The 23,055-nt window shown below is 46.5% G+C and overlaps 1 protein-coding gene across 1 annotated transcript; it reads right to left on the bottom strand.

Annotated features, from left to right (window-relative positions):
* Nucleotides 1–4,423: 4,423 nt before the first annotated feature.
* Nucleotides 4,424–21,344, bottom strand: UBE2R2 (ubiquitin conjugating enzyme E2 R2). The gene is made up of 6 exons (XM_077284275.1): nucleotides 21,140–21,344; nucleotides 20,190–20,456; nucleotides 6,678–6,764; nucleotides 6,187–6,284; nucleotides 5,887–6,021; nucleotides 4,424–5,254 (listed from the first exon to the last, which is right to left on the bottom strand). Exons 2-6 carry the CDS (start codon nucleotides 20,364–20,366, stop codon nucleotides 5,035–5,037), a joined length of 717 nt encoding a protein of 238 aa, XP_077140390.1. The 5' UTR covers nucleotides 20,367–20,456; nucleotides 21,140–21,344; the 3' UTR covers nucleotides 4,424–5,034.
* Nucleotides 21,345–23,055: the final 1,711 nt, after the last annotated feature.

The raw sequence follows: 23,055 nt of genomic DNA, 5'->3' as shown, positions 1-23,055 counted from the left end.
TGCACCGCGGATATCACCGGAACCGTTGCCTCTGCCCAGAGGAGGATCTTGGAGACCTCGGCAAGGGCCAAGGAACTCCGAGTCCCCCCCGGATGGTTGACATAAGCCACAGCCATGGCGTTGTCCATTTGGATTCGGATTGGAAGGCCCCTGAGAATCCCTTCCCAGTGACGAAGGGACAGAAAAATGGCCCGAATCTCGAGGACATTGATTGGCAGAGTTGACTCCTGCGCCGACCAACGACCCTGAACAGTCAGGTAGCGAAACACCGCATCCCAGCCAAGCAGGCTGGCGTCCGTCGTCACCACTTGCCAGAGAACTGAAAGGAAGGACCTGCCTGGGAGATGAGAGGTGATGTCAGCCACCAGTTGAGAGACCGTTTGACCCGGAGAGGGAGACGGATCGGACAATCCAGGGAAAAGATAGACCTGTCCCACTGGGACAGAATGGCTTGCTGAAGAGGTCGCGAATGAAATTGGGCGAAGGGAATCGCTTCCAATGTTGCTACCATTCTTCCCAGAACCTTCATGGCCGAACGGAAGGAGGGAGGCCGAGGACCATGGAGCAAGCGTGTCCTGACGAAGGACGGATCTCTTGTCTTCGGGAAGGAAGACTTTGGTCTGACGAGTGTCGAAGAGCATGCCCAGAAAGACGATGCGCTGAGAAGGAATAAGGCAGGACTTCTTCCGGTTGACCAGCCACCCGAAGCAGGCTAGGATGTCGAGAAAGATGGACAGACTTTCGTGAGGCTGAGAAAAGGACGGAGCCTTGACAAGGATGTCGTCCAGGTATGGGAACAGAACCAGGCCTCTGACCCTCAAGATGGCCATTAGCGCCGCCATGATCTTTGTGAAAATCCTGGGAGTAGTTGCAAGACCGAACGGCAGGGCGACGAACTGAAAATGGTCCTGGAGCACCGCAAAGCGCAGGAATTGGTGATGTACCGAGAATATCGGAACATAGAGGTAGGCGTCCTGAATATCTATGGAACACAGAAATTCCTGAGCCTCCATGGAAGCGATTACTGAACGAAGGGATTCCATCCTGAAGTGATTCAGACAAACTCTCCTGTTGAGCAATTTGAGATCCAGAATGGGACGAACCTTGCCATCTTTTTTCGGCACCACAAAAAGGTTTGTGAAGCGTTCTTTTTCTGGGACGGGAACGATCACCCCGGCTTTGAGAGAAGCGATGGCTGCGAAGAAACCCGGAATTAGAGCGGGGTCTCTTGGAGGTCGGGATTCGAAGAAACAATCCCGAGATCGTGAAACAAACTATTTTGTATCCCGAGGATACAACATCCCTGACCCACGCGTCCTCTACTGAGGAGATCCAGACATCCCTGAAGAAGAGGAGACGGCCGCCCAGCCCGGGTAGAGAACCGGGGTTTTGTCACGAGTCATGCGGAGGTGGATCTTCCGGTCCTGGGTCTGGAAGATCTACCCTGGGAGTAGCGGGAACGCCAGGAAGGAGTGGGTCTAAAGGATACCGACTTCTTCTTTTGATGTGCCTGTGGCCGCTGTTGGTAAAAGGAGTTTGACGCCGCGAAGCGAAGAAAAGGCCGAAAGGGCCGGAATTGCCGTCTAGGAGGAGGGCGACGAGGTTTCGACTGGGGAAGAAGAGAACTTGTGCCCCCGGTGGCGTCCTTAATGATTTGGTCTAGCTTAGAACCAAAAAGAGTCGTGAACCCTGAAAAGGCAGGCTGGTAAGGGTCTTTTTAGAAGACAAATCCGCCTGCCAGGCCTTGAGCCAAAAACGGTACGACGGATAGCAACAGCATTGCTGGACGCCTGAGCCACACAAGATGCGGCGTCCAGGGAGGCGGAAACCAGGTATTCACTGGCATGAGAAATCTGGTCGGCAAGCTCCGCCAGCTGTCCGGGAGGAGCCCCGTCCAGGATGCCCCGACGGAGCTGTTTGGCCCATTTGGATATGGATTTTGAAACCCAAGTGGAAGCAAAGGCCGGGCATAGAGTCGCTGCAGCCGCTTCAAAAGCAGATTTAGCAAAGGATTCTATAACCCTATCGTTAGAATCCTTTAGAGATGCTCCGCCGGACGGGAGGACCGTGTTGGTGGATAGCCTAGAGACTGGAGGGTCCACCGAAGGAGAAACATTCCAGTTTGCGGTAAGATCTGGAGAAAAAGGATATAACACGCCAAGGCGCTTTCCCCTCTGAAAGCATCTGGTCGGTTCTCTCTTTCTCTGGTCATGATCTCCTCGAACTCAGGATGCGGAGCGAAAAACTTGGAAGGTGGTTTAGACCGTCTAAACAAAACCGCCTGCGGGTTCCGTAGAGGAATCCTTGATGCCACAGGTCTGATTTATTGCTCCAATGAGGTTCTGAACCATATCCCTCATGCTAGCGATTTGGCTAGAATACAGCTCCGAAATATCCTCCGAAGGGTCGTCAGAGAATGCCTCGCCTGACTCAGAGGAGAATCGTGAGGAAGCCGCCAGCAGAGAAGGACCATGTGGCGAGATGGAGCGGGAAGAGGACTCAGACCGGCGTTCCTGTCTGGACCTTTTGCAGCTTATAATGGATGGCTCAGACGGAGAACCGGTGCCGGAGCAGTGCGCCGCAGGGAGTAAGCGGTGCGGCAGCCTGTCAGGCTGTCGCGCTGAAAGTGGAGACACCGCGGCCACCAAGCAGTGCGGCTGCAGGGAGAACACTGCGGCCACATGAGAGGAGACAGATCCAGCGTCGCTAGTCGGCCTTCACGGCGGAGAAAAAAAACGACGCAGCTCGGGAGGGAGTGCGGCTGCCTGAAAGGCCACGCCCATGGGATCCCTAATGAAAATAAAGGTAAAAAATGGGAAATACTCACCTAAACATCCCACGTCGTTACTAACCTGAGGGGAATGAGACGTCCAGGGAGCTGATGGATGGACGTCCTCGTCTCCTCCAACCGACAGGCTCTGGTGGGCGAGTGGGTGGGGGACGAGCTAGGACCGGACTTCTAAGCACGCTTGTGTGCTAGGATCATGGTCCTGCTAAGGGATCTATGAGGATACGGGGTGGCAGTACACGCCGTACTCATAGTCCGCATTGTGGGAGTACAGGTGTGACTATTCACCCTGTATCTCTCCGGAGAACCTAAAAGAAAAACAACGCACATTGAGGTAGATAGGGGTCTAATAAAAGACCCGTGTCCACCTTCTACTGACACTAAACTAAACTGGAGAGTATAATGCCAGTCGGTGGGGTGTACACTGCAGAGGAGGAGCTAACTTTTTTTGTGCATAGTGTCAGCCTCCTAGTGGCAGCAGCATACACCCATGGTTCCTGTGTCCCCCAATGAGAGGCGATGGAGAAATCCCAGTGGCAAGATGTGGAAAGCTCAGAGACTTATCTAAAGCGTCTTGGAGCTATAATTGCCACAAAAGGAGGCTCTACAAAGTACTGACTTTTTGGGGGTGAATAGTTACGTACACAAGTTTTCAGTTTTGTCTGATTTGTTGCTTGCGTCACAGTAAAAAGAAAGCCAAAATGTTCACAGTTGCAGGCATGTTCTTTACATGAACTGACACAAACCCTTTTTTTTAAAAAAAAAAAAGTGAAATTCCAGGCTGTGAGGTAGCAAAACATGAAAAATGCCAACATATAAATTGGTATGTGGCCGACAGACCAGTTGCAATCACAACTCACATTTATCTGCCCTCAGGTCTGCAGGATTGAAAAAGAGCATCAGTCTCGATCACTTTTTTTTTTTTCCGCTTTTTAACTTTATTATTTTGTCCTCTTCTGCTTAACAGTGATAGACACCCACATACAAACATACCACAAGTGCCCCTCAACTGTTGAGATGACATGAGCGCCGGCGATACACAGGGGGGGGTGGGGAGAAAAATAAAATATATTATATAGCCAAAAATCAGAATTCTAAAAAGTCAATAAGAAATGAAATAAAACAATTTGCAAAGCCATGACCTCTTGCACACAAACATCTCCTGGGTAGCCTAAAGGATGTTAGTAACAACACGGTGCTGAAAATTGTGCCGCAAACCAAAAAAAAAAAAAAAAAAATGTATCTTCTGTTCTATACTCTGCTTCTTTTATAGCTTTATATATACAGTATATATATATCTCTATATAATTTTATTTTTTCAAACCTTTAATAACATCACAAAAAGCCATCAGCACAAACAGCAGCAGCAGTACTAGTAGTAGTGAGCGCTCTCCGCCTCTGCAGAGACACCTTGTTGGAAATGCAGCCTTATCACAGATTTTTTTTTTTTTTTCGTGAGGTCGAGACGAGGCATCGTGGAGCGAGGGGTGATGGTCTGGCTGAGGTAAACATAACATGGAACACACATGATCACTGGAGCTAGACCTTGGCGTAACCCTTATGTGAATACTCCAGTCTGTTGTAAGGGAGGAGGGTAAAAAGCTACAAAATATATTAAAAAACAAAAACCTCAAAATTAACCCAAAAACAAAACCAGAGGCCCTCTGGACAAAGGAAATTAGCAGAAAAGGGACATTTCTCTGGCTGAAAACATCCACGCAGGTTGAAACGTGAACCAAACAAGTCAAACTGCCAGTTTTGTGATTTTTGTTGTATTTTTTTTTTTCTCCTTTTGTGGTTTCTTTATTTTTTTTTTGCCTTTTCCTTATTTCAAATATCGCTTAAAGGTATATAAACAGGAAAGAGAGAAGTGATTTGTAGGAAATTAAAAAGTAAAGAATAGTTTAGCACCGACGCTTGCAGGTCGGCAGCGAAAATTTCAGAGATTCTGTGTGGTGCCGTTTGTTTTTTCCATCCCTTTGTATTCGCCTTGATAGGTCCATAGAAATGGAGAACGAAAAAAAAAAATCCAAGTGTGCCCCTGCGCTATACGGCAGAAGACTGGTCTCTTTATATCCTATAGCTCGGGCCCAGCAGAACGCTTGCCAGGCCGACACTACTCCATTTGTGGCCTGAGTCAGCAAGGGAGGAGGGGCAGCAGGAGAGGCCGAGGAACAAGAGCGCAGGAGGGTCTAAGGGTCAGGCCGTGAGAAAGGAAAGAGAACAAGCACACGTGAGTGAGAGCATCAAGACTCTTCATTTCCGGAGTCGTCATCATCATAACAGTCGGCATCCTCCTCCTCCTCATCTTCATCGTCTATGTCGTCATCATACAAGTCGTCGTAAAGTAAGTCTGAGCTGTTGTCACTAGAAGGCACTTTGGTTTTAATGCAATATTCTGCCAAGGTGGTGGGAACTTTCACGCCATCTTTCTCTGCTTCTGCTTTAGTCGCTGACACTTGTTTCCTGTGTAGAAGGACAATAGATGGACACCAATGTTGTAAAACTAAGAAATCAATTATATCCAATACCCATCTCCTATATACAAGAACTCCTATAATACTGCCCCCTATGTACAAGAATACAACGCCTATAATACTGCCCCTATGTACAAGAATATAACTACTGTAATACTGCCCATATGTACAAGAATATAACTACTATAATACTGCCCCTATGTACAAGAATATATCTACTATAATACTGCCCCTATGTACAAGAATATAACTACTATAATACTGCCCCTATGTACAAGAATATAACTACTATAATACTGCACCTATGTACTAGAATAAAACTACTATAATACTGCCCCTATGTACAAGAATATAACTACTATAACACTGCCCCCATGTACAAGAATATAACTACTATAATACTGCCCCTATGTACAAGAATATAACTACTATAATACTGCACCTATGTACTAGAATAAAACTACTATAATACTGCCCCTATGTACAAGAATATAACTACTATAACACTGCCCCCATGTACAAGAATATAACTACTATAATTCTCCGTATTGATAAAGTGTACGGAGATGGAAGTCTCTTTATACAGACAGCAGCCTCACTGTTGGCATAGAGACAACTCACCTTATGATTTCTGCATATTCCTTGTCTTTTCCTTTACTGTCCCTCCATTTCCTGAACATTACAGAAGCGTCTACATTGGCCGGGGAGAAAGTGTTTGGTTCATTCAGCAGTGAGATCACACTCAGCAAGATAGTCCTGGGAGGAGAGATGATGGGATGACTGTTTGGTATACAGGTGGCATAGTAGTCATATACACAGACAGTAAAAGGGGGCCACACAACGGCTGTGTGACTGAGACCCTATTACAATAAAGTCTTCTTATTTTACAAGTATTTCACCAATGTCCACCATTACGCTTACCTGACGTTTTGGGTGGGGTTCCACCTCTCTGAAGGCAGCTCTCCACTCTGTGGGTCATCTACAGGTGGGTGAAGGATAGAGATGCAGACATCGCCATTCTAATAAAAACAGAATAGAGTCAGTAGAGACCCCCCAGGGATTTATCACATCACACAATCCCCTCTTATAAAACACAACTGCCACTTCACTCTCCATTTCTTCGGACAACTCCAACATCCAGTGGAACTCCAAAGTCCTTTATGTCTGACGGAAGGGAGAGTGAAGCGGTCTATCCGCAAGATGAAAATACACAAGATTCATCTCTTCCCCCTCCTCTCCAGGATCGATAAACAATGGTTTGATTTTGAGGACGATGCCTATAACGTACTTAGCTTCTAAACTTAATGAATGTTACTGCTCTGTTGGCTCTGTTCCAGTCTCTACGGCAAAGCTAACAGAAACGGGAAGTAAAAGCATGTGCGAAAACTGCAATGTTTACAGATTTGCCTTACCTCGTATATATTGGGATGCCACATCTTTGTTAAGAACCGGAAAGTTGGAGGAGAATACGGATAGTCTATGGGGAATTTTATGTGAGCCTGCAAAAGAAGAAACAAGGTTGATCAGTACATGGAAGCACTGGAGATGTTAATTATTCATAATGAGACACAGAGGTTCCCGAGAATACTTTAAGAATAATTTCCACTTGATATATACAGTGCCAGGTAATGTCCTAATTGGAATCAGCAACATGTAGTTATAAAACAACAGGAGTTCTGCCAGTCCCTGCATGGAGCAGGGTAGTTGTGTGCATCACCTCTGAACATCAGAGTCCAAAGAACTGATGGCAGATCATGTAAAATAACAGTTTGCACACACACAAAAAAAAAAAAAAAACACCCCAAACATATTTCCGCCATTGTTTCTCCTTTTTGGGTGGGAGTTGTACATCCAAGTCATGCATCATCACGAAACCTCCTAAATCTTATGTCCCAGTGCTATCAGCTCTCACTCTCACTTCACACTGACTGCTGTGAGATGAAGTCTGGAAGTGTTTGTAGTTATAGCAGAACTGTTGTGTATCATTACACAGTGGGAGAGAGTGTGAGTGATATTGAACCTGCAGTAACTAACCTTAGTATTGCAATATAAAGTATATATTACAGTCTCCTTCACCGAGTACCAATTTTACTGGTTCGGGAACTTTAGAAAACACCCAAGCTCCTAAGATAACCCATCAGCACCATTCTGTCGTGAACGTCACTTTTCATTTCAGGGTCAGAATGACAGAAGCATTTAAAATCGTTAACTAGCAGCAATCAGAGCTACGGTCGCTGCTGTTACAGGCAGGTGTACACTGTATAACAGCTAGTACCCACCGCAACTTAAAAAGAGCCCACTCGATTCACATGCATGCAACCCGAGACAAATATATACATCACAAGTCGCTAATGGTTAAGTGTGTGTGTACAAAATGAAGACCAATTGTCAATAGGTTATGGGTCGAACTGCGGCACATTCATGTGTAGGTCTAAAAACAGTTCGCCCCCCTCTCTATCAGCCCTTCATACACATGTACACTCGGTTCAACTGAGAGTGCATTTGTACAGGAACACATCAGCTGATATATTGGTCATATAGTCAATGACCAGGCACAGCGGTTGGACTTCAGCAGATTGGGTGTATAGCAGCAATACGCCAGCATTGCGTGCACCGAGAGACACTTTCAGTGAAGTTGTGCACAAAACAGGGCTGATGCATCACTCTTCATTACATGCAGCATCCGGGTACTGCAAGATCAGCGACTGTGACCCATTCATATAACCATGCCCCATGTACAACTAAACTGCAGCCCATCTGCAACTAAACGGTTAACCTTGGGGTCATTGAATGGACAAGGTAGAAAACAGGCAGATTACTCCAGCCATGGGCTCCCTGCCAGGCTATTTATTGCTTGCAGCTCTGTCAGCACATGGCAACTCAAGACCAACTTCACAAGGCCAGAGCCAAGGCCACACTGGCACATCATCATCATCAACACCACGGAGGGGGTCAGAGGCACGGGCTGACAGCTCTATAGGATTAAAAACACTTAAGAGGATATAACAAAAATAATCAAATTATAAATATAATATCTATCTCTATATATCCCCCATCAGTTCCCAGAATGCTGAACTCTGTATGCCCCAACCCATGCCACAGATTGTCCGCTTACTGTGTACACTGTGCATAGGTGGAAAGCTGTCAGTGGTGGGGGGTGAGCACATGAAAATGGAGGATTACATGGCAGCAGATTTACTAGTCCCCTAGTGATAAAGATCGGTTTTATCAGCAGGAGATTATCAAAACTATAGCAAGTAGCCCACCAACCAGAGAAGAAGCTGAAGAAACGCCCAGGTGGACTGCATACAGAAATTTCACATGGACCACTCCAAATACAAATATCTTTGTAAGGGCAGAGACTCACTGCCGTATTTCTTTTTAGAGAATCGCATCGTACTGCACGGACTGGCCGGCAGCTCTCCTGACCCCGAGCATAACGGATTAGTATGCAGCTGTCAAGCTCAGGATAGGAGAGCCAACAGCCAGTACGAGTGTTACAATGCGATTCTCGCACGAGAAATACAGCAGTGTGTCTCTGCTCTAATGGAGAGACCGCGCAAGACCGAAAATAACGGCAGAATCGGGGAAGCTCTGGGATAAGATTTTAAGTCAATTTTCTTAACAAGAGACAGCTCCTCTACAGCTTCATTAAATCACAATCTAAATACCCTATCAGTATGTCTTTGGAATGTGGGAGGAAACCGGAGAACCCAGAGGAAACCCACACAAACACGGGGAGAACTTACAAACTCCTTGCAGAGGTTGGTGGGATTTGAACCCAGCGCAGCAAAGCAACAGTGCTAACCACTGACCCACCGTGCTGTCCTGATGCATAATTCTGCCCTTGTGACTAGTCTGTTCAATCTGTGTGATGACCAGGGCTGTGGAGTCAATAAAAAAAATGGAGACTCAGACTCCCAAAATATAGAATAAATTTGGCACAGTAGATCAATGAAGGATGTGCTGTACATTTTTTCATAGTTTGAGAAAGTTCTGAAATGTCCTATAAATGCCTGTTCTATTCCTAATCTAAGGATCTTGGCTTTTATTTGACTTGGAGCATCTAATAGTCTTCTAAAACAAATATAATCCCCTCAGAACAAAGCTATTGAGTCCAAAAAGATACACAACGTTGCCATAAATAACTATACTAATGCACAATGTGTTTATATTCATACTTAATTCCAACAGTATTGAGTAATAGACATTTATTACCTGTAGTCATGGTGCATGCAGGAGTGAGGGTATAAAGCAGCCATGATACGTGTTTAGCCACTTACAGCGGATTTGAGGTGAAACGCGCGTCGAGGCTGCTCAATACCCCCACTCTTGCATGCACCGTGACTACAGGTAATACATAAATCTATTACTAAATACTGTTGGAATTGTGTATTAATGTAAAAACATTGTGCATGTTTAGTATATTTATTTATGGCGATGTGTGTGCTTATTGGCTGTGGAGACAATTATCGCTATATTAGTATGTATTGATTCTTATTATTCTTTCTGCTGTGTATGTGGCCTATTGATTTAACTAATAGATTCTCTTGGATAGTTATGTTCTGTGTGTGCTAGCCATTCATTGGATCTATGATTATTCATACTCAGGATAACACGCCTATTGAATAGTGGGATAATTATATTTATTTGCTACTGTTGTCTGTATTACTATGGTTGCCTTTTTAAGTATAATAATATATTTGTATGTGTCAATACATTTCTTGATATCAGTATTTACAAAATTTTGTATCCTAGTAGCTTTTTGGACTATGGGTTTGTTTTATTTTTGTTTTGTTTTTTTAAATGATTTTATTTTTTAGTTGAGATGAATCTGTGCTGCACTTTATGGACATGCTCAGTAGTGACCAGTCCTGTGCAGTCAGGGAAATTGAGGAGCCAGAGTCAGTGGTTTAGGTTACAGACTCCACAGCCCTGGTGAGGAATCAGCAGATTGAGCTCGGTGTGCCGAGATCTAGTACACAAAGATGACCAACGCATTGCAGCCCTGACAGTTGTCAGAGGGAAATCTATTTTTTTATTGTGTAATGCGAGTGCAATCCAAGTATGCAATTTTCTTCCTCACATGCATGGAGTATACAATGCGATAACAACATGATCTTCTACATACTGTATATACCACATGTGAAGTTAAACCATTTACCCCAAGAAAATATATATACACATACGGTATATACACACACCTGTCTAACGGAAATCCCACGTCGCTGATTGGCCGGCCAGGACCAATCAGCGATGGGCACAGTCCGGTCGCAAATTCGCCCTTCCCTACTGCCCTCCAGTCAGTGCCCCCTCCCTACTTCCCAGTCAGTGCCCCCATGGCATAACAAGGTGTAACGCAGTCTGTTAACACTGCTATTAACCCTGTGTGACCAACTTTTTACTAATGAAGCTGCCTATGCAGCATCAATAGTAAAAACATCTAATGTTGCAAATAATTTAAAAAAATAAAATCAATTCTATTCTCACCTTCCGGCGCCTTTCCCGCTCCTCGCGACGCTCCGGTCCCAAGAATGCATTTCGGCAATGACGTAGTGGTCTCGCGAAACCGCTACATCATCACTTGTTATTGCTGCAATGCATTCTTGGGACTGGAGCATCGCGAGGAGCATCGTCAAATGCCTAGGCTGGATCCGGGGGCCGCCTGAAGGTGAGTATATAACTATTTTTTAAATTTAATTATTTTTATTATTAACAGGGATATGGTGCCCACATTCCTATATACTGCGCGGGCAGTGCTATATACTGCGTGGGCTGTGCTATATACTACTATACATATTCTAGAATACCCGATGCATTAGAATCGGGCCACCATCTAGTCTTATATAACCATGTAGATAAAATGATAGAGATAAAATGATTGATATTGTCACAGGACCCCTACATATAATAAACATTCACCCTTTTTTAACTTATGAAATAAATAATTGTTAAGGCCCCTTTCACACATCAGTTTTTTTGCAGTCAGTCACAATCCATTGGCTCAACGGATCCGTCGCAGATTGTGAAAAACCGATGCGACGGATCCGGTTTTCTTGGATGGATCCGACTAGCGGATCTGGCTAACTGGAACAGAGCATGCTCAGTTAAAAAACGGAATCCGTCGCCAGATTCCATCATTTAATGGATCTGGCGCCATAGGCTTCCATTCTAGCAAACGACAGACTGCGACAGAGCAGTCGCTGTCCGTTTTTTCGATGTACACCCCAAAAAAAAAAAATGTTACATTGTCTCCAGCTGCCGGACAAAATTTTCAACTGATCTGGCGAACGAATGATGAAACTTGAGAACATCCATCACAAATACAAGTCTATGAGGGGGAAAAAAAACAAACAAAAAAAAAAAAAAACAGATCCGGCGGCATCAGTAGCCAGATCTGTTTTTTTTTTTTTTGTTGTTTTTTTTAATGTGTGAAAGGGGCCTTATTTTTCTTGCTTTTCAGGTATCCACTTGTAGACTGCAGCAGATTCCCTGAACTACTCATTTTGAAAATAAAAAATAGTTGGTGAAACAAGAACTGTGTGGTGGGAGAGTATTTATTCAAAATACATTTTGTGTATGTATGTCTTTATTTTTAAATCTTGGGTTAGTGTGCCATCACACCAGGGCAATTGGTGTCAAGCGCCAGAATTGGCACATCTCATGTGATGTGCCAATTCTAGGGCAGCTGTGGGATGGTATTTTTAGGTTGGGAAGGGCCCAATAAACAGGGACCTTCCCAGACAGATAATATAAGCCCGCAGCTGTCTGCTTTACCTTGGCAGGTTATCAAAAATTGGGGAGACCCACGTTTTGTTTTTTTCATTAGGTTACATAAGACTAAACACCCTTTAGTGGCACATGAAAGGCAGTAAAGGGTGCTAGATTATTATATGTAGGGAGCTTGTGACATTGAAACTTGTGCATTAAATAAATAAAAAAATAAATAAAAATAATCGGTACATCACACAAATGCGGTGTGTCGAGTGATTTTTTTCTCGCCCCCATTGACGAGTGTGATCCGATTCTCGCAGATAATCGCTTCATGCAGGGATGTGGAGTTGGCAAGCCAAACCTCCAACTCAGGACGCCTCCACTCCGACTCCCCAGCCCTGGTCACTACTGTGCATGTGCATAAAGTGCAGCACAGATTCATCTCCACTCCGACTCCCCAGCCCTGGTCACTACTGTGCATGTGCATAAAGTGCAGCAGAGATTCATCTCCACTCCGACTCCCCAGCCCTGGTCACTACTGTGCATGTGCATAAAGTGCAGCACAGATTCATCTCCACTCCGACTCCCCAGCCCTGGTCACTACTGTGCATGTGCATAAAGTGCAGCACAGATTCATCTCCACTCCGACTCCCCAGCCCTGGTCACTACTGTGCATGTGCATAAAGTGCAGCACAGATTCATCTCCACTCCGACTCCCCAGCCCTGGTCACTACTGTGCATGTGCATAAAGTGCAGCACAGATTCATCTCCACTCCGACTCCCCAGCCCTGGTCACTACTGTGCATGTGCATAAAGTGCAGCACAGATTCATCTCCACTCCGACTCCCCAGCACTGGTCACTACTGAGCATGTCCATAAAGTGCAGCACAGATTCATCTCCATTCCGACTCCCCAGCACTGGTCACTACTGTGCATAAAGTGCAGCACAGATTCATCTCAACTAAAAGCAGAGATCCTTAGATCAGGACCAGGACATTTCATAACTTTACAGTATTGTACTACTGAACCCAATTTATTATGTATTTTAGGAGTCGGGAGTATCTTATACCGACTCCACAGCCCTGGTCTTTATACACATCAGATGGTACTAGAAGTCGTTGCTTGTATGACGGAGCTTGGTAAGCGTGGCTTGTATGGGCACCTTTACAATATCATTCCTCCCAAGGTTTCACTACTTCCCTAGACTGAGAAACTTTATCTACTGCCAAAACATTTGCCAACAAAAGCCAGGGGCATTTGACCCAAGGACGTCATTTTAATACTACCTGCTGCTGACTGAGGCTGGAGTTGGACACAGTGTTAGGCCTCATTCACACAGTTTCTCACTGAGAAAATGGAGACTGATCAGTGCCATCAAGTTTCTCCACATTCTCCTTATTACAGTGGCAGGAAAGTGGATGACATTTGGGAAAATCTGTACAGAACTCATATCCTCTGGTGCGGATATTTATAACCGCAATATATGACAATTTATACGTCACCGTTTGCATGCCATAGATCGTACGTAGGCGGCAGATTGTATTTTACGACAGGGCTGTAAATGGAGGTCATTTCTAGAAGACTCGTCTCCCATAGCAGTGAATGGAGAAAATCAGTGTGACCTCTCCAGTGACTTCAGGTCGGGCATTAATCGGGATGGATGTGATAACACCTTTGAACAACCCCTTAAAAGAAAGTGACAAGACTGGTTGCTAAGGGCAAGTACTCTATTTTGCCTAAAGCTCCAGTTTTAATAAGTTTAAGTGATTTATCAATACTGTTGTCCACAGCATCCAATCGCATCACTGCTTTTACTTTTTAATATGTGCTGGGAAAATGAAAGCTGCCCTGTGATTGGTTGCCACGGACAACAAGGCTCATGCTGGTTAACAAGGCCTAGTTTACCAGGAACTGAAACTAGCTGCCCCTCCTATAATCAGCATTCCCAGAGAGTGAATCTTTCTGAAAGAGGATTTAGTGACCCACCCGCCTCATCACAACGTCACTATTCACGTAATCCCTCAAACAATTAATGTAAAAAAGCTTCGGCTATGTAACTGAGAACTACTTGGGACAACACCTACTTAAAGGGCTTGTCCAGTACTCTGCCGACCTCTTCTCTGGGGGGGCACAACGATCGACGGGCTCGTGCGGGAGGGCACACATTCAGCTGAAACACAGCGACCCGGAGAGGGACGGGGGTCTCATCGGACTCTAGTTGTGGACAACCCCTTTTAAATAACCAAATCTCCCCCCACCCAGAGTAAAAATTGAGAAAACATTTATTCTTGTCTCCCGAACCGGGTCTCCTATGTGCTACCATCAGGGGCCACCAACTGGCTGCAGGTTTACAGTTTCATCAGAGCAGACGATAACCGTGATGGAGTACTTATGAGCAGCGAGCGCTGATTGGTTGCAGCGCTCACATGACAAGCGGTGGCTGCTGCCCATCAATATTTTGACACAGCAAATGTCCACTAAAAGCTGCAGCCAGTTTGCAATAGCTGATTGGCTGCAGAGTTCAAGTGGCATAATGTTGTTGTTGGCGTGGGAGGCTAGTTTTAGGCAAGGAACTTGGGCATTTAACAGCAAACCTGTCACTTGATAAATGCTGCATAAACCTGGGCAGCACGAATCTCACTTGGCTATGTATTCTCCAAAACATTCGAAGATCCGGGGACTACTGGGAGAGGCTAGACTAGTCCGGATCTGCCCCCTGGACGCCTTCTGCCCACCCGCTGTAGCTGATAAGTACACACATGCCGGAGACCTGTCAATCACCTGGAGCGGAGCAGGGAAAAGCCATCTGGGCTCCCTATAGTCCCTTGCCAACTCTTAAAGGAACCTGTCACCCCCAAAATCAAAGATGAGCTAAGCCCACCAGCATAAGCCCCCGATGTAACCTGAAAGATGAGAAAAAGAGGTTAGATTATACTCACCAGGGTGGGCGGGCCGATGGGTGTCACGGTCCGGTCCGGGGCCTCCCATCTTCCTACGTTGTCGTCCTCTTCTTGTCTTCACGCTGCGGCTCTGGCGTACTTTGTCTTCCCTGCTGAAGGCAGAGCAAAGTACTGCAGTGCACAGGCACAAGTCAGAGAAGCCCAGCACCTGTGCACTGCAGTACTTTGCTCGGCCCTCAACAGGGCAGACAAAGTACGCCTGCGCCAGAGCCGCAGCATGAAGACAAGAAGAGGACGTCATCGTAAGAAGACGGGAGGCCCCGGACCGCGACGCCCATCGGATCGGACCGGGACCGCCCCTGGGTGAGTATAATGTAACCTCTTTTTCTCATCTTTCAGGATACATCGGGGGCTTATCTACAGCATTACAGAATGCTATAGATACTGTAAGTCCCTGATGGTGGTGGGCTTAGCTCTCCTTCGATTTTTTTTTTTTTTTGGGGGGGGGGGGTGACAGGTTCCCTTTAACTATGGCCCAGAATCATTGTTGGATTCTCCAGCTATATACATACATACACACACACACACACACATATACCGTACATACATACACATACATACATCCATTATATTATACTAATATTCACTGTGACCCAGTGGTTAGTACTGCAGCCCTTCAGTCCTGGGTTCAAATCCCACCAAAGACAACATCTGCAAGGAGTTTGTATGTTCTCCCCATGTTTGTGTGGGTTTCCTCCCACACTCCAAAGACATACTAATAGGAAATGTAGATTGTGAGCCCCTATGGGGACAGCGATGAAAGTGTCTGTAAAAGCACTGAGGAATTAATGGGGCTATATAAGTAACAAGTACCTAGGTTAAAAGGGGAGTCTGGCAAAGTTTTCAGATTGTCGCATTAAGACAACATGCGCAACTTTTAAAAGGATTTGCAAAACAAATCAAAAGATTGCTGCAAAATTCAGAAACAAATAGATTTCTCCCCCCCCCCCTCACTATAGATAAGAACTACATAAAGCTGAAGAGTCTCCTAACCAAAAGACATAAGTCCACTACTTGTGTCAACACGCCTGCCCTCATTTCGGAGAATGAGCGGTCATCAGGTGACCCACAGAGGGCCACTGCCAGGGAATGTGGAACAGAAGGTAAACAGGGTGACCATGTTCAGAGCAAACAAGCAACACAGATAAGCGGTTATCAGCAGGGCCCCAGCCTCACAGGGTCAGCTGTCCTGTCAAACTTACGGTAATACAGAATATAAGATTTGTACCCAGCAGTGAGGCTTGTACAGGGATGAATGACTGAATCTGATGACCCACATAGCGTATATGAACGGTGAGTGCCAGGGCTACGGCACCGTGGAAAGCTCGGACTTCTGGCACAGAGACCACTCATCTGGTCTCTGATCTATAATGAAAACAAAGCTTTCTTGGAAAGCTTGGTAAGACCCCAAAATCATTCACATCACCCAGCTTTCCCCACGAGAGGGAGACACACACACACACACACACACACACACACACACACACACACACACATCAGAAACCTCCTAACTATCCGGGTAATTTCAGAAGCAATGGCCAGGATCAGAGTCCTCAGATCATTTCACTTCCACGCTTTGGTCAATATCAGCCACGCAGAATCTAAAGTTGCTGGTCACTGTCAACTTCGAAGAAGAAGAAGAAAAAAAAAAAAAAAAAAAAAGTTCCTAACTTTCCCTAGCCATCTGAATGGCAAATTTCTAAGTCTGACCAGAAACTGAAACCTGGGGGCTTATTTTTATCTGGGACCTCTAATAGACAGCACTGCTTACTCCTGCATGTTGAGATGTGTAGGATCAGAGATTTAGAGAAAACCGGCCATTCCAGATAGACACGCAGGTCTAGCGTCACAAGACGTTGCCTGTCGCTGATTCACACGTCAAATCACTGTTTAACAGACTCCATCGGCTCTGCTATATCACACAGCCAGCAAATATGGATGCCAGAGGGTGGGGAAACCCACAGGTAGCAGGTACATAATATTCCTTCCATCTGACATCATTTATTCACAGAATGTAGTGCACAGCTGATTTCACATTTTCACCTAAAAAGACCCCTCCCTAGTAACCCACAATGGTCACATTTGCAGCTGCCCACAGTGCCTAGTTAGGTTGGGGGGGGGGGGGGGGGGGGGGTGGCTCGGTTCAAAGGAGGGATTAGGGTCCTTTTTCTAGAGGTTGTGCACAAACCTAGCCAAATTGGGGGGGGGGGGGGGGGGGGGGGGGGGGGGAAGTCTTAAAAAGGCGACCTCAACTTTTTAATTCATATAAAAACTTTGCTTTCCCAGTACAGCCAGAAGTATAAAGAGCGGTGGCTTTTATTCTTAGTCATGGCTATATAAAAAGGGCCTAAATCTGAACTTTAATCAGTCCCTTTAAAAAGAAAAGTGAAGTCTAGTAAGAGGTAGATGAGGGTAGAGTCAAGATTTACTTCATGTTAAACATGCTTCTTAATGTAGCCCTCCATACTTTACACTGCAGGATGTTCTCAGAGAAGGAAGTGGGGGGTGAAGTAATTTCCCTCTAATCTTCTACAATGGTTCCATTACAGATGCATTTAAAAGGGAAGGGTAAGTCTCACCTTTTAGTGACAGTGCTGGCAGCTCAGATATGAGCCTTGTCACCCAGAAGCAGCCAAACTGCAGATTAAGATTACAGACTGGGGCCGGTATCTGGGCACGGCCGGCCCTGTACAAGGACAGTGGTGGATGGTAACCGATACTGTGGCTGAGCACAGGCTGCAGCTTCACACACCACCGATACATTCCCCATCCTAGTGCCTGCTGGGATAGGCCGGGGATCCAGCCTGAAAATGAAGGTGCTGGGTCACCAGATTACAGCTGCTCCCCCTTTTTGAAAGTTTTTCTTTTTCTGCACAGCAGAGCACTCAGCAGTAGATCCCCATTCACATAAACAGGGCCACGCTGAGGTTCCCTGCACTGGCAGGATGCCCAGGCACTGCTGTGCGGAGGAAAGAAAATGACTAGCAATATCTGGGACCCCTCTGATGCCCAGAGTAAATGCCATATACTGTATAAAATGGGAATGACCCTTTCAATTTGCAAGAACCCATGAAAATAATATGTGCCCAGACGAGTGTGATTTTGTGTAACTGACACAGATGCACCAAATAATTCCCTATTTACCTTAACTTTCCCCAGGACAATCAGCTCATTGTTAAGTGGTGGGGGTGAGGGTCTATATGGGTGCAGTGACGCCCCCTATATTGGTATAATTACAACATATATACAGACTAGACTGGCATGCATGCCGCACCCATCCACGGTCAGTGCCCGCAGCTTACACTGAAGGGTTGCATTTCTCGGTAGAGCCGTGCAGACAGGGCGATGATCTGAGCCCCATACATCAGGAGGAGTGAGCCCCGGGACACAACATCTGCTGCGCACGACTCTCTGAAGCCTGTTCCTACATGCACAGCATGTTCTCCCTACAGCACGCTGCGCACCTCCAGCTCGGTCCCCACCATTTTACAGGGAGCCTGGATGTACAAAGTACAGATCAGGGGGAATGAAGCATGCATATGTTATATGGGGAATAGACAGTAATAAAATATATACAAATATCTGATTAATCAGTGGGAGGGGTGGGGGAACGTGCTCAACAATCACGTATCTTGCATCACTCAGAACGCTGCATGCACTGTCAACTATGGAGATTTTCATTCAAGGACAAATACACTTTCTCTGTTCAAGAATTTTAACGTTACATCCTATTCTGGGCTTATCACCCTTCACAAGCCAGACTTGTCTATGGATGGTCAGAAACAATATATCTGATAAACTGGACGTAGGATTAAAACTATAACACCACGTTACTTTACACTGCAGCATGGAGTTTTATTTCAAATCAGGTTAGGAGTCTCACGGTTAGCTCATGGAATACAGACCTTAAAATACATCCACCTGAACACAGCCTTAGGGCTCGCTCACACTGCCGCATAACGCGGCCGAGTGCTATACGATGTTATCAGATAGTACTTGGCGCAATGTTATACTATGGGGCAGGGCAGCGATTACTTTCTCATGCATCCGATGATCAGAGCACACTGACCCATTCTCGTCTATGGGTGCAAGTGAAGCATTGGACTGCACTCTGATGTCATCTGATTGCAGTCTGACTCGCACAGAGACAATGGAGAAATTAAGTTCTCAGTCTTCTTCGCACCTGTGCTGGAATTCTCTCATGCCCGTGTGAGCAAGCCCTCAAAGTGATCCCATGTGTATAGCCAATAAGATTCCAACAGATAACCAGTAGTTGGGCAAAAGTAAGAAGTGTCTCCAGCACGATAGGCACCGCACATCCCTAGAGCAGCCTGAGCATTTCTATCATGGAGTAATGAATTGTACAGATATGACATTACCCCAACACCAGTGCCTCCTACCAAAAGTGTTGATGACGATTTCTGAGCTAGCGCTGCCTGCACTTTATGGATTGTTTTCTACAAGAAGGTTCTTGGACTGACCTCCTAGAAGCTACAGAAGGGATCTGCAACTGTTGTAGAACCACAAGTCCTAGCATACTGCTGGTCACTGGTGAGTAATGCACCAATTTACAAAAACACAAATTTGTTGAGGGCTGGCGGAACAGGTGACGCCTCAAGTCTACCATGCGGTAAAATAGAACACAAAATGACACTATTCTTTCTGCATTATTGTGGTGTCGTTGCTACCTGAAATTAACTTTCATCCTGCTTTGGTAGACTGATTGTCAGGAAATGCTGGGAGTTGTAGTAGTACAACAGCTGTAGACTGATGATCCCTTAGGCTATAGTTGACATTCGGACACTTGGGATTTTGCACAGAATATTGCAAACTACAATGAACAGACTGAAAAGCTGATGTCACATCAGACATTGGCACGATTATTGGGCGATTACTTTGCAGCATATGGCGGACCCCGACCTCTCGTGTGCCATGGCATGCAGCCGTGTGTCCTGCCCACGTATCAGTACAGGATGTCTGAGTCTTGGCTATGACACAGACGTCCAGGGCTACACGTTCTGTGCTGCTGTGGCCCATTCCCCTGCGACGTCACATGGGCACAGAGCCATCTTCTGCCAGGTGACCTCTGCCCCGTCCTTACGGGTACACGTATGCCACCTGGCTTCAGCAGGATTTCCCCAACTGTTTGGGATGTAAACAAATGGGCAGAATTGTACATTACAGCGATAACCATATAAGTGACAACCATTATTCCCGGTCTTACACTCCGCAGCACCGGGACATACTCACCTTAAAGTACCCCCCCTCATAGAGGGTATTGGGAGGCCCAAAGATGGCCACCTCCCAGTTGTACAGGTCACTTTCATCCACCAGGGTGATACGGAAACCTTCCACCGGCTCCTCCTGCAGCGACTTCAGCTCCAGCATCAGCGCCTTCTGCGAGCTGGTCATCTGCTGCTGCGCCATGGCGGAGAGAACGGGCAGATCACCGAGCAGTCCTGCACACCGTACCGGCCCCCTCGTACTTAGCGAGCGTCAGCTCTGGAGACAGACGTCCTGCAGGAGAAGGCACGAGCACAGTCCAGAACGAGCGTCAGCTCTTGGGCCCACTCTGATAGAAGTCTATAGGGTTATAGATGTCCTTTATCTGCTGTGTCAGCTCCTGGGTCCAGCGTTCTGTGGGGGAGGGGTTAAAGGACCCCTTTGTTTCCAGCAAGTGTCAGCTCCTGGGTCCAGTCTTGTGGGGTATGGGTTAGAAGGTTAGAGGGCCCCTTTGTCTCTGCCAGGTGCCAGCTCTTGGGCCTAGCCTTGTGGGGGAGGGGTTATAGGGCCCCTTTGTTTCCAGCAAGTGTCAGATCCTGGGGCCCAGTATTGTGGGGGATGGGTTATAGTGCCCCTCGTTGTGTGGTAGAGGGGTTATAAGGCCCCTTTGTCTCCAGTGAGTGCCAGCTCCTGGGCCCAGCCTTATGGGGGATGGGTTATGAGGTTACAGGGCCCCTTTGTCTATGCTGAGGGCCAGCTCCTGGGCCCAGCCTTGTGGGGGAGGGGAGTATGGAGTCACAGCGCCCCTTTGTCTCCAGCGAGTGTCAGCTCCTGGGCCCAGCCTGCTGCGGGTGGTATTAGGGGCAGCAGCCACAGTCTTGTCCCCTCAGGGGCCCCCTCGCTTCCTAGGCCTCACTCTGCTGCTGTGGGGCCCCTGGGCGGCTTCTCTCCGTGTGTTTAGGATAAAGAGGCCTTACTGTAATCCCCGGCCTGGAGTGTGCGGCCGCCCGGCTCTAGCTGCAGTAGGGGCAGACGGGCCCTCAGCACTGAGCCCTCTCCTCCTGCGGGTGAGCGGGGACGGGTACGACGTCCGGGGCGCTTCACTCTCCGGTCTCCCGGCTGTACAGCCAAGCGAGGCGCTGCTAGTTCCTTTTGTGACGTCACGGGGTGTGGTGACGTCACGGCCCCGCCCAGAAGGGAAGGAGAGTGGGCTGTACAGGAAGGGGGCGTGGCCGGAGTCTTCGCTCGGTCTGATGACACAGGGTGACTGTAGTGTGTCAGGGCTGTGACGTCATCCAGTACTGTGCTGCCCCCGGCCTGGAGACCACAGGGGAGCAGGGACAGAACTGTGTGCCCCCCACACTGCATCCCACCCCAGCCTTGTCAGGGGTCACTGCAGAACAAACTCACCTGCAATAGTCCATGGGACAGCGCAACAGACTGATGCCATGTTCACACTTAGCCTATAGGCTGCGTTTTTTTCACCAATGTCGATGTCATTTCATGAAAATTCCGGCTATGCTCGCATTTTATGGAACTTTTTTTTTCTCCCTTCATAGGCATGTAAAAAATACAGAATCCTGGACATTCTGCACAAAAAAACATAAAAATGAAACACTTCACATGTGCACCAAAACGCATTGTTACATAGGGAAAAAATGCATAAAAAATCAGCAAAAACACAAAGATCAGAGCAGATTGCTGTGTGTATATTAGTGCAGCTGTGCAGAAAAAAACCGCAGCTGAATTACAGTAACATTATGGCAAGTGAGAACACGGCTTAAAGCTTAACCGTCGTGTTCAGTTATATTTCATACATCAATAGTATATGGGAAAATAAGAAATTGTGTAATATACAGCACAGACCAAAAGTTTGGACACACCTTCTCATTTAAAGATTTTTCTGTATTTTCTTGACTATGAAAATTGTGCATTCACACTGAAGGCATCAAAACTATGAATTAACACATGTGGAATTATATACTTAAAAAAAGTGTGAAACAACTGAAATTATGTCTTATATTCTAGGTTCTTCAAAGTAGCCACCTTTTGCTTTGATGACTGCTTTGCACACTCTTGGCATTCTCTTGATGTGAAGGAGTTCCCAGAGATGCTTAGCACTTGTTGGCCCTTTTGCCTTCACTCTGCGGTCCAGCTCACCCCAAACCATCTCGATTGGGTTCAGGTCTAGTGACTGTGGAGGCCAGGTCATCTGGCGTAGCACCCCATCACTCTCCTTCTTGGTCAGATAGCCCTTACACAGCCTGGAGGTGTGTTTGGGGTCATTGTCCTGTAGAAAAATAAATGATGGTCCAACTAAACGCAAACCGGATGGAATAGCATGCCTCTGTAAGATGCTGTGGTAGCCATGCTGGTTCAGTATGCCTTCAATTTTGAATAAATCCCCAACAGTGTCACCAGCAAAGCACCCCCACACCATCACACCTCCTCCTCCATGCTTCCAGGCATGTAGAGTCCATCCGTTCACCTTTTCTGCATCGCACAAAGACACGGTGGTTGGAACCAAAGATCTCAAATTTGGATTCATCAGACCAAAGAACAGATTTCCACTGGTCTAATGTCCATTCCTTGTGTTCTTTAGCCCAAACAAGTCTCTTCTGCTTGTTGCCTGTCCTTAGCAATGGTTTCCTAGCACCTATTTTACCATGAAGGCCTGCTGCACAAAGTCTCCTCTTAACAGTTGTTGTAGAGATGTGTCTGCTGCTAGAACTCTGTGTGGCATTGACCTGGTCTCTAATCTGAGCTGCTGTTAACCTGCGATTTCTGAGGCTGGTGACTTGGATAAACTTATCCTCAGAAGCAGAGGTGACTCTTGGTCTTCCTTTCCTGGGGCGGTTCTCATGTGAGCCAGTTTCTTTGTAGCGCTTGATGG

This window comes from Ranitomeya variabilis, chromosome 1 (assembly GCF_051348905.1).
Source record: "Ranitomeya variabilis isolate aRanVar5 chromosome 1, aRanVar5.hap1, whole genome shotgun sequence".
NCBI classification, from domain to species: Eukaryota; Metazoa; Chordata; class Amphibia; order Anura; family Dendrobatidae; genus Ranitomeya; species Ranitomeya variabilis.
The sequence above is the reverse complement of the archived record's forward strand: the minus strand, read 5'-3'. Positions and strand labels throughout refer to the sequence as shown.

Coding starts and splice junctions, on each gene's coding strand:
- UBE2R2 (XM_077284275.1), bottom strand. CDS start 20,366: ATGGCGCAGCAGCAGATGACCAGCTCGCAGAAGGCGCTGATGCTGGAG. Junction 6,022..6,186: donor AACCCCACCCAAAACGTCAG/GTAAGCGTAATG, acceptor CTCTCCTCCCAG/GACTATCTTGCTGAGTGTGA. Junction 5,255..5,886: donor GAATATGCAGAAATCATAAG/GTGAGTTGTCTC, acceptor CCTTCTACACAG/GAAACAAGTGTCAGCGACTA.